Below are 12,276 nucleotides of genomic sequence, written 5' to 3' on the forward strand. Positions count from 1 at the left end.
CTCCACTCACTGTTGCTGGCCTTGAAGATGGAGGAAAGGGGCCATGAGCCAAGGAATGTGGGTGACTCTTACTAGCTGGAAAAGGCAAGAAAAAGATGTTTCCCCTGAAGCCTCCGGAAAGGAACACAGCCCATAACGACCTTAATTTTGGTCCAGTAAGACCTCTAACCCACAAAAGTGTAAGATAATAAATGTGTGTTGTTTTAAGTCACTAAGTTTGTGGTAATTTGTTACAGTAGCCATGAGACAACAGTACAACCATTTAAAAATGTAAAAACCCTTCCCAGCCTGTAGGCCACAGGAAACCTGATGGTGAGCTATATTTGGCACATGGGCCGTAGTTTGCTGACCCCTGGTACAGGCTCTTGAACTAACTGCCTGGGATGAAATCTCAATTCTGCCACTTACTAACTGTAAACTTTGGTAAGCAACTCAACCTCTTTGTGTCTTATTTCTTCATTTGTAAAGTGACAGTAGTAACAGTACTTGCATCACAGGAATGCTATAAGGATTAAATGAAATATTACATGTCAAGTGTTTAAAATACCACCTACCCCACAGGAAGCACTCAGTAATTGCTATTACAGTAACAATGGGGGGGGGGGAGGAGGAGAAACACAGCTCTACATGAAGATGTTCCCCTTATCTCAGCTTTACCTGGAATATAGTCTCTAACACCCAAAAGTAATTCTTTACTGTTCTCGCGGGGTGAGGGAAGAAGAGGGAAGAACAGTGATATGGTTGTGCAGGACAGAGAAGGGAACCGAAGAACAGTCCCTTTGTCTTTTACTGGCTGCTCCCGCCACTGCTAAGGTTTCCGCTTTCTCTCATTGGATAAGTCAGTTACCATTCTTGCATTTGGTTTCCATGTTCCAAAATGTCTTGAGTTCTCTTTTCTGCTGCCATCTCCCCTCTAATTCTCTTCATCTATGCTTTTAAAAATGCCCTCCCTTTTAGTGGAGTTTCAGAAGGAAGCAGAGGGGAATGTGTTTAATTTATCCTGTTTAACTGAAAGTCTTAAAATTCAATTGCTCTATTACTCCTGACCTCAAAAAACAAGGACAATAATCACTTATATTTAAAAGAAAACCTTTTAACCTTTTTCAAAAGCCAGTATTTCCTCATTTAAAAAATGTTGTTTCCAACAATATATAACATTTTCTAAAAGCATTTTAAGTAAAACTTTAAAGCTCTCATTAAAATAATTGACAAATTAGAACTTAACTTCAGGGCCTGCAAGTAATTTTGCGCAGTTTGATGATTATTTGTGTTGTGAGTCAATGACATACTTTCTTGAAAAGTAAACTTCGAAAAATATGCGTGTTTAAAACACTACAGAACAATCTGTATGTCACATGTTTTCTCCCGACTGTTTATTTAAAAAGGTAACTATAGTTCATACATCTATTCAGGCACACTTACCAGTGGGTACATAACATTCTCATTAACTGATGGTGACTGTATTTTCCTACACTGAATGACGGCTGTAACAGGGATCTACATTCTCATCTTTCTAAGCCATACCTTTAGTCCCCAAGAAATCTGGGAAACTCATGACACTTTCAGTCTGAGCTCAATAGCATCCTGAGATCTAATTTTACCATTCTACATAAACTGTAAGCTGACTAGGAGCTAAAGAGAAAAGGAGGAAGAAGAGACCAACAGTTACTGAGAACCTGTTATGTGCAAGTCCCATTCTGGCTACTTTTAATATATTACCTAACATATTCCTCAAAATAATATGACAAGCTGGGGATCATGCCCTCATTTCCTGAATAAGGAAAACGACATATAGAATGCTCAGGAAACCCAGGACTGATAAGACAGAAAGCCCCGAGTGATGTATGATGTGATTTATGCCTCAGGTATCATTTACAAACTGTGCCATAGAAGTATGCAATCAATATTTAGCTGTCCGTATTTTTTAGACTCCCAATATTAGGCCTAATGAAGAGATAAAAATCTGTGTTTGAATTTTTAATAATGCTCTTTATATATTTTTTTCAGAGACAGCATGTTTTCTCAAAGGAAGATACCAGAAACTTTTTTCTAAATAATTTGCTTTTTAAACTGTTTAAAAAATACCATTTTCTCCTCTATAATGTACTTTACTCCTCCATATAGTCAATATTTTGCCACTTTAACTTGAACTGAGATTGGCTAAAAGCTTTGAATCACTGTTAAATGACCGGTCTTCAAGTAAAGAAGGGAGAAGACACCTGGAGGAGGGCACGAACCTGGACTTGCTTGCAAGCACAGTGTTGGCCAATGGAAGTCATGTTTAACTCATGAAAGCCTTTGGATGACATCACTATGAGAAAGATAAAGGACACCCAACAAGTACAGAGAAATCAAATCTCAAAAAGCTCTCCATGCATTATTCCCAAGGTTGATAGCTAAAGCGGTATGTCATAAAAATTAAAACACAAGAGTAAAAGCAACTGTTTTGGCTGAAATAGTTTCAAAGGGAATTTTTTTAGTGATTTGACTTATTCGCATTTGTAGATGACAGTAAATGATAAATAGCTATATAATGAAACATTTTCCAAAGTGAAGTTATTGTGATATTAAAATTGCACAACAAATGATAAATTTGTCACAAAACAAGACTGGAAATAAGGACAAAATACTATATGCTAAAAATATTTCAAAGTATTATTCCTTTTAAAATCTCCAAAATCTGCAATATCAACAGGTTAACACTCTATTTAAAGGAAGTCTGGGATGTTCAAATTGTATAAATGAGAAAGATGAGGTAAATATTAAGAACCCTCCTTCATAAAACTTTTCCCTCTCACTAATAGTCTCTGTTAGTATATGTACTTAGAGATAATTCTGAAACTCTATGAGAGTAAATAGTGTTTTTCTCTTCAGTGGCTATGACAGCTTCATAAAAATGTCCAAAAAGCAGGGGGAGAAAAAAAACTATCCATAAAAAAATGACTACAGAATGTAGTTAACCAATAGTATGAGAATTTGGCCTGAACTGGTTTACACAAGGTGTGAAAGAAGAAGGATCAAAGCTGTATTATGGAATTTAATAGAAAATACCACGAGAAACAAATTTTTAAATCTCAAAAACAATCCATAAAATACAAGGCACAGCAGATAGTGTCCAACAGTGAGGAATGATTTCTGTGTGACTTTATTTTTTTTGTTGTTTTCTTTTTTTTAAAGATTTTATTTCTTTATTTGACAGAGAGAGACAGCGAGAGAGGGAACACAAGCAAGGGGAGTGGGAGAGAGAGAAGCAGGCTTCCCGCCGAGGAGGGAGCCCGATACGGGGCTGGATCCCAGGACCTGGGGATCATGACCTGAGCCGAAGGCAGACGCTTAAGGGCTGAGCCAACCAGGCAACCCTCTGTGTGACTTTAAGCAACTTAAAGGTACCCAGGAACTCAAGTGCCACCCCTCCCACAAAACATTCTCTTTATTCTGCTTTATTTTCTTTGTGGTACTTGCTATTATCTGAAATAAGCTTGATGGTGATTTTAAAAGAAAAGATCTAAAACGTTTTGAGATATAACAATCTCAAAAGAGCCTTTCAATGTGACTGCATTGATGCAGAATAGCCTTGTTATGTTGCTTAGTAAAATAATAGCATTATTACTCTGTAATCCCAACTGATCCCATTGGTTATCTAAATTCCATACCTCTCAGAGGTCCTGAATATGAGTACCTATCCTGACCCCCTAAGCCTTCCCTAACTCTTCCGTATTATGGGCATTATACAAGATAACATCTGATTATAAGTAATCTTACAGATAATTCTTTTTTACAATTACTTAATGGGTTTAAATTTCTTTTGTCTCATTCTCAGTGAGGTGGTAGGTGTTCCAAAATAGCAGGAGAAATGTTCCCAATGTAGACAGCTAGCTAGCTAGAGATACAGAAATATGGAAAGAAGTACAGAAGAACACATACCAGGTAATTCACAAGCATTATGGGGTAGAGATAGAATAATGCAAGCGAAGAAGTTATTAATAAAAAAAATAAATTTTTTGAAAAGTATACCTTTCATGTATGTAAAACTATGATTGCACTTAAATAAAGAAATTAGAGCTCTACCTATTCACTTACGAGGTTGTCCATGCTACGCTTTCAGGTAAAAAAAGCAAACTGCAAATTCTCTCTCTATAAAAACAAAATCTCTTAATGCATACTTACACACATAAATAAAGGGGAAGGTGAAAAGGACATAAATCAACCTAAGCTTAACACAGGTTATCTGACAGTGACTGGAGACATTTAAGGATCTGTAGTGCACTGGATCTAAGCTACTACTGGTGACTTTATTTCCCATAGTTTCTCTCTTTTATACCTGTTCTCTTACACACTGGAGGCTTCATTTGCCCAGAAACTTATCTCCCAACATCACTAGTTCTGCCCAAGCCCCTCTCTGGTCCATACCAACCATTCTCTGGGATGGCTGATGGTATGGGCACTGATGAGCCACTGAGCTGGATAAATGTCTCTGCACATTTAGGCTTGAAGTTTTCCTGATAGGGGATTGGAGTATGTGGTCATTTTCCCAAAAGGCACAGCCCCAGAATCTGGGCAGGGAATGCAGGCAAAAGGAGAAGTAAGAGGCAGTCAGTTGGAGAGTAGGTCAAGCTGCTGCTGATAGTACGCTACTGCCAAATAAAACAACTTCAAGTATTATTCCTTCCCATCACCTGTATCTATGGAAGGCAAAAATAAAGAAATAAATATGATGGTCCCCATTTTCCTGCCAAAATCTTAGTTTATAAATAGTGATTGTAATACAAGTAAATACAGCATGTTCTTGTAGTTAAGGGTCTAGCATATTGTAGATTCTTAATAGATATTAAAGAACAGCTTTGAAAAAAATATGTCCAAAGGATGTGTTTTTATACAAACAAAAGAAGTCATTAGATATTCATGAGACCATACAATGCTAGAATATTTTAAAGTCAGAAATTAGACTTGAGAGCCATGAAAGTAGTTTTTAAAAATCTACTATGTTAATAGAGATTATATATTTATACATCATTAAGGATATACCAAAAATTACCTCAGTCTCCCCTATTCCTTCTCTATCTCTCTTTCATTGAGGTTTCATATAAATAGAAGGGTTTTTTTTAATGTTGCTACTTTTAAATGTCTTCCCAGAAATAAACTGACAACCTTATTTTGTTACCTTTACAGAACAGATTCATTCACTCATTCACTCAACAAATCATTCTTGAAGATCTGCTGTATGATAGGCATTGTTCTTTGCTCTGGGAATACAGCAGGGAGCAAAACAGGCAATAATCCTTTCCCTGTGGAGCCAATATCCTACTGGAAGTAAATAGCCAATAAACAAGTATGTAAAATACATATGTCAGATGCTGATCAGCATGACGGAAGAAAATAAGGACAGAGAGCGCCACTGGTGGGGAGAAGGCTGCAATTTTATGTAGGGTGGAGTCAGGGAGACCTTACTGAGAAGAGAAAATGTGAGCAAAGGACTAAAGGGTGGTGGGGGGGGGGGAGAAGCCACGTGAACACGTAGGAGAAGCATGTTGCAGGCCGAGAAGGCTTCTGCATACATGGAACCCGAGTCAGGGTGCATGCTATTACCTCTCCAATGTCCCCTCCCACTGTTCTGCACCTCCCTCACCTTACTCTAACCAGACACTGGCTTTCTTGCCACTGCTCAGATATATGCTGGTGAATGAGGGCTGAGGGACCACGGACGTAATGCAGACCTGTAGAAGCTCCTCTGAAAAGCTCTTCTCTCAAACTGACAGACAGGCCATCATCACGTGACTGAAAGGGATATTGGGCAAACACTCCTCTTGAGCAGCACTTTCCAACAGAACTCTCTGCAACTATGGGAATGTTCTTTATCTGTGCTGTTCAATAAGTAGCACATAGACACATGTGGCTATTTGGTACTTGAAAAGTGCCATGTGACTAAGGAACTGAAATTTTAATTGTAAATTTTAATTAATTTAAATCGAAACAGTCAAAATGTGGCTAGTGGCTACCATCCTGGCCAACATTATTCTAGAGTAAAGGTAGGTCTTAAGAACACAGGAATTTATCACTAATAGACACCTTACTTCTAAAAAAGGAATATTTTTTAATTTGCTAAATTCTCTAATGAGAATTCTATGATTAAGTAGGGCAATTATGAAACTTTCACTTAACTGTCATAAAACACACACATGTATTAATCACTATATACCATGTAATTCTCCGGCTACTGCATGGAAAAACTACTGCTATTAGGCTTTTTTAATCTCAGCTTTAGTGTTTCCCTGCAGATAATTTATTATTGCTGAAGTAATAATTAAGAAATTTTTAAAAATTCTGTTCTTAAATCAAGCTGTACTTTCTGCTAGCAAGTTTTTTCTTCTCAATTTGATTTGTCTTTAGGTGACATATATTTACATGAAAATGTAAAAATATGAATAAATACAACAAAGAGGATGTGGTATAATAAACTATAACTTTATATACTATTAAATTCTAACAAAATAGAACCAAAGACTATAATTAGGCAAAATAGCTTAAAAAATTGGGGTTAATGGACATTTAAATAGCTTTGTTTTTTACAATAATAGAAATAGAAGATACTCATTATTCTAGTAGATATGCAGAGCCAATCTTTAAAAACTGTACCCAACTTTATAAGAATATACGGGTTCTAAGAGAAAGGCACACATATGTGCACTATACTACAAACACCACTTTTAAAGCTACACACAAAAACTTCATGACTTAGAATTTTTATGTTTAATCCAACAGCACCCAGAGACGATAAAAGCCAGTTACTAAAGAATTTATTGCTTGGTTAAAACGCAGTTTACAATTCAAAGGATTTTTAAAATCTCTGTGCTGTTATGAAGCTTTATGGAGTTTACAATGGAGATGAAAACAGAAATAAAAAAATCTGACAAACAGAAAATGCCAAAGATATTTCCAGCATTATCAACATGGATTCTTTTTTCCCTATCATTACTTTTTACCTTATTCCAAAACAAGTGATTTTAACCCATCTGCCTAAAAAGACAACTATGTTTCCTAGGGTCCCTTTCAAAATGTAAATGTCTGATAGACAATTTTATTTGAAAGAATATTATTTTTATAATTTTTAAAAAGAACTAGAATATAAACTCCACAGGGTGGGAAATTTTTATAATCTGCAGTATTCCCAGTGCCTACAATAGAGCCTGCCATCTAGTAGATGTACTTAATAAATTCTAACAAATTACTAAATTAATCATTTTATCAGAACCTTTTATTAAAATAAAGATAACCAAATAGTATTATAACATTAATGCAGATTTTCATTTTAACATTGGTAATATAGAATCATTCCACTTATCAAAAAATCTTATTGTACCATCTCTACATAGAATAAAACCCTTTCTAAAGCTTATTGGTAATTCTCAGAATTAGCCAAAAACTTCCATATTCACTATTTCGTAGAATTATTTACATAGAATTCTGTGATCCCTTCCAATTCAAAAATTTATTTATTCTAATAATGATCTAAAACTGTAAAAGAAAATCTGAAACCTATTCAAATGGAACGTCATGGAATGTTAAAACAAAATATTATTTAAATTACTACAAAAATAATTGCAAAACAACTGATGGACCATCCCAGACATTTCATGGTTTTCTTAAATCTTTCAAAGGGTATTTTCTAGTACTCTGCTTAGTCTTGTTTTACACTACTATCAAATCCTTCGCTTTCAAAATCAAGTACACTGAGACACCAAATAACAAAACTACACTATGCTTTTTAAATTTTATGCCAAAAGATCTACTTTATTTTAAAAACAAAATCTAATACGCATTGGAAAATACTGAGCTGGAATGTTTGCTGAAATGCTGTTTACTGCAAATGTCCCAATGTTTTATCAACTAACACCGAAGTTTAAATTAGGGCTAAACTCAGGAAACTGACCTTCATAATATTTTAACATGATGTTTGTCTTTATAAGGTGGTTTTCTTCTAAGAAAAGCGGACTTCAATGTCCTAGACTTACAGTCAAATTTCGGTCCCAGATCTGTATGCTTCCATTCTGGCAGGCAGCTGCTATAAGGTTTCCATCTCTACTGTATGTGCACGTGGTGGGAATTACTTTTTTACCCTGCATCGTCCGTGGTTTAAACACACTTCTTTGCTTCCTTGGATTTTCAACTTCCCATGTCCTCACAGTCCTAAAAACAATAAAGAGATTTTCATTTACAAAAAAGAAAGGAGTTTAAAATTCAGAAGAGCTCATAAAAACCACTTCACCTCTTAAGCATATAAGTCTAATAATTATTTTAAAATAAAATGTGTACTGTAAAACATTCTCCACTTATAAATGAGGTTGCTCACTGCAATAAAGTGAACCATCTGAATCATGTTGTCTTCAAATAAAACAGCAAGTAGCAAATTCTACTTCAAATCTATCAGAGTTACAAGTTCTGACCCTCTACAACAGTGGCCTCCGAACAATTCTGATTATACACTCTGATGAGTAAAACTGCTGAATATACACCTCTCATATATACACATTAATTTCTAAATTACTTACATGTCTTAATGCACTGTTATATAATACACACCAGAAAACACACTGAAAAAATAAGTCACTAAAGAATGATGTCTCACTCTAGGACCCAGGCAAAGAAGCAGAAACAAAATTGTCTGCCCCTGAGTTTTCAACAAGTAACAAGAAGCAGCAGCCTGGGGTTGGAGGAGTACCCTTCTGCTCACAGTCCCAGGCAAAGGAGCACTGCCACTAAGGAAAGCCAGAACAAGATCCTTATGACCCAGAGAGAGAGAGGGGAAAAACAACAACAACAACAACAAAAACCCCAAAAAACCATGAAATACAGAAAACCAAAGATAAATTCAGCAAATTCTTGGCAGAAACTATCCAAACCGAAGCAAGAACAACATCTCCAAAGTTCTAAAAGAAAAAAAAATGTCAATCTAATATTTTATAGGCAGCAAAAAATATTTCAAAAATAAGGTAAACAAAGACTTTTTCAGATGAATGAAAGCTAATTCATTTCCTTCAGACATGTACTAAAAGAAATGTTAAAGGAAGTTCTTCAAGAAGAACAAATATGATACAAATGGAAATCTGAATCTACACAAAGAAATGCAGAATGCCACAAATGGTAAAAATGAAGATCCATTTAAAAGACATTTTTTTAAGTGTTTAAATCTCTTTAAAAGATAAATGGCTGAAGTAAAACAATGTATTGTAAGATTTATAGCATATGTTCAAGTAAAATGTATGTCAAGATTAGCACAAAGGGGAGGAAGACATAGAAGTACAGTTTTATACTATACTTGAAATGGTATAATATTATTTGAAGAGAGATTTTGATACATTAAAGATATATATTACAAACCCTAGAGCAATTGCTAACATTTTTATAATAAATATGTAATAATGGAGATAAAATGGAAATGAAATAAAAACAGGAAGGGATAATAAAGAAGAACCATGGGATAAACATAAAACAAACAGCAACATGGTAGGTTTAAATCCAATCTCATAAATAACTACATTAATTAGAAATGATCTAAAAACTCTAATTAAAAGGCAAGATTGTCAGACTGGATTACATAAAAGCAAGACCCAGCAGATTCTGTTTTTTAAAAAGACACAAAAATGGGGGCGCCTGGGTGGCTCAGTAGGTTAAGCATCCAACTCTTGGTTTTCACTCAGGTCATGATCTCAGGGCCCTGGGATCAAGCCCCATAATGGGCTCCATGCTCAGTGCAGAGCCTGCTTGTCCCTCTCCTTCCCCCTCCACCCCTCTCCCCAGCTCACATGCATGTACACTTTCTCTCTCTCTCCCTCTAAAATAAATTTAAAAAAATAAATAAAATATTTTTAAAAATATACACAAATGTTTAAATATAAAGACTTAGATAGGTTAACAGTAAAAAGATGGGGGAAAATGTGCCAGGTGAACATAATCAAAAGAAAGCTGGAGTAACCAATCATATTAATGTCCAACAAAGTGGACTTCAGGACAAGGAATAAAATTAGAGACAAAGAGTAAACTCTCATAATGCTAAAGAGTCAATTGATCAAGAAGACACAACAATCCTACATTCAAATGCCACTTAATAACAGAGCTTCATAATATGAAAGCAAACTTAATAGAAACAAAATTAAACATAGCAAATCCATATTTATATTTGTATACTTCAACACTCCTCTCTTAGTGACTGATAGAATAAGTAGACCCCTCCCTGACCTTCCAAAAATCAGTAAGGATACAGAAGACATCAAAAACAATGCCAAACAAGTTGAGCTAATTGACATTTATATAACACTTCACCCAACAACAACTGAATGTGCATTCTTTTCAGGTGCACACTGAACATACTCTGGGCCATAAAACAAATATAAACACACCAAAAATGACCAAAATCATACAAAGTATGTACACTGTCAAAAAATAAAATTAAGCAATCAATAACAGAAACGTATCTGAAAATATCTTTTTCAAAACATCTAGAAATAAAGAAATACAATTCTAAATAATCCATCGGTTAAAGAAAAAAACATCACAAGGGATAGCAGAAAAAACTCTGAATCCAATAAATATGAAAATATGTAGCAAAATTTATGGTATTCAGGTAAAACAGAACACAGAAGGAAAATATAGCATTAACTGTATATATTAGGGGAAGAAAAAAAAAAGGCCTTGAATCAACGACCTAAGATTCAACCTTAAGAAACTAAAAAAAAGAGGCGACCTGGATGCTCAGTCAGTTAAGCATCTGACTCTTGACTATGGCTCAGGTCATGATCTCAGGGTCATGGGATCATGCCCTGCTCTGCATTGGGCATGGAGCCTGCTTTAGACTCTCTCTCTCCCTCTCCTTCTACCACTCCCCCAACTTGTGCACACACGCGTGCTCTCTCTCTCTCTCTCTCTTTAAATACATAAATATTTTTAAAAAGAAGCTAGAAAAAAGAGAGAAAATTAAACCTAAAGCAGGCAGAAGGAAGGAGATAATAAAAATGAGAGTACAAATGGATAAAACAGAAAACAGAAAAACAACAGAGAAACCAAAAGCTGGTTCCTTGAGAAGATCAATAAAATTAATAAACCTCTAACTGGATTGATGAAAAAAAGCAAAACAAGAGAGGATATCACCATAAAGTTTAACAAAATTAAAAGGATAATAAGGGAATTTCATGAATGAATTTATATAAATAAATTTGATAATTTAGGTGAAATGGATAAATTTCCTTAAAAGATATAACTACCAAAGTTCACTTAATAAGAAATAACTGAAATATTCATACATGATTAAAAGGCTGAATATATAGTTAAAAATCTTCCTATTAAGAAAACTCTAGATGGACACATAACCACCAAGGAAATTGAAGCAGTAATCAAAAATCTCCCAACACACAAGAGCCCATGGCCAGATGGCTTCCCCGGTGAATTCTACTAAACATTTAAAGAAGAATTAATACCTATTCTTCTGAAACTGTTCCAAAAAACATAAATGCAAGGAAAACTTCCAAACACATTTTATGAAGCCAGCATTACCTGAATCCCAAAACCAGAAAAAGACCCCATCAAAAAAAAATTATAGACCAATATTCCTGATGAACATGGATGTAAAAATTCTCACCAAAATACTAGCCAATAGGATCCAACAGTACATTAAAAGGATTATTCACCACAACCAAGTGGGATTTATTCCTGGGCTGCAAGGTTGGTTCAACATCTGCAAATTAATCAATGCGATACACTACATTAATAAAAGAAAGAACAAGAACCATATGATACTCTCGATAGATGCAGAAAAAGCATTTGACAAAGTACAGCATCCTTTCTTGATTAAAACTCTTCACAGTGTAGGGATAGAGGGTACATACCTCAATATCATAAAAGCCATCTATGAAAAACCCACAGTGAATATCATTCTCAATGTGGAAAAACTGAGAGCTTTTCCCCTAAGGTCAGGAACACAGCAGGAATGTCCACTACTATTCAACATAGTACTAGAAGTTCTAGCCTCAGCAATCAGACAACAAAAAGAAATAAAAGGCATCCGAATCAGCAAAGAAGAAATCAAACTCTCACTCTTTGCAGATGATATGATACTTTATGTGGAAAACCCAAAAGACTCTACCCCAAAACTGCTAGAACTCATACAGGAATTCAGTAAAGTGGCAGGATATAAAATCGATACACAGAAATCGGTTGCATTTCTATACACCAACAAGACAGAAGAAAGAGAAATTAAGGAGTCAATCCCATTTACAATTGCACCCA

At 35.1% G+C, this 12,276-nt stretch overlaps 1 protein-coding gene across 1 annotated transcript in view; it reads right to left on the reverse strand.

Annotated features, from left to right (window-relative positions):
- WDR70 (WD repeat domain 70) overlaps positions 1-12,276 on the reverse strand; it is a 292,600-nt gene that overhangs the window by 96,888 nt on the left and 183,436 nt on the right. Inside the window, exon 10 of the mRNA XM_008692622.2 lies at positions 8,010-8,184. Within this exon, the coding sequence (XP_008690844.1) occupies positions 8,010-8,184 (175 nt within the window). The remainder of the gene's footprint in view (positions 1-8,009; positions 8,185-12,276) is intronic.

The sequence above is a fragment of the Ursus maritimus genome, unplaced genomic scaffold (genome assembly GCF_017311325.1).
Source record: "Ursus maritimus isolate PB19 unplaced genomic scaffold, ASM1731132v1 scaffold_15, whole genome shotgun sequence".
Taxonomy (NCBI): domain Eukaryota; kingdom Metazoa; phylum Chordata; class Mammalia; order Carnivora; family Ursidae; genus Ursus; species Ursus maritimus.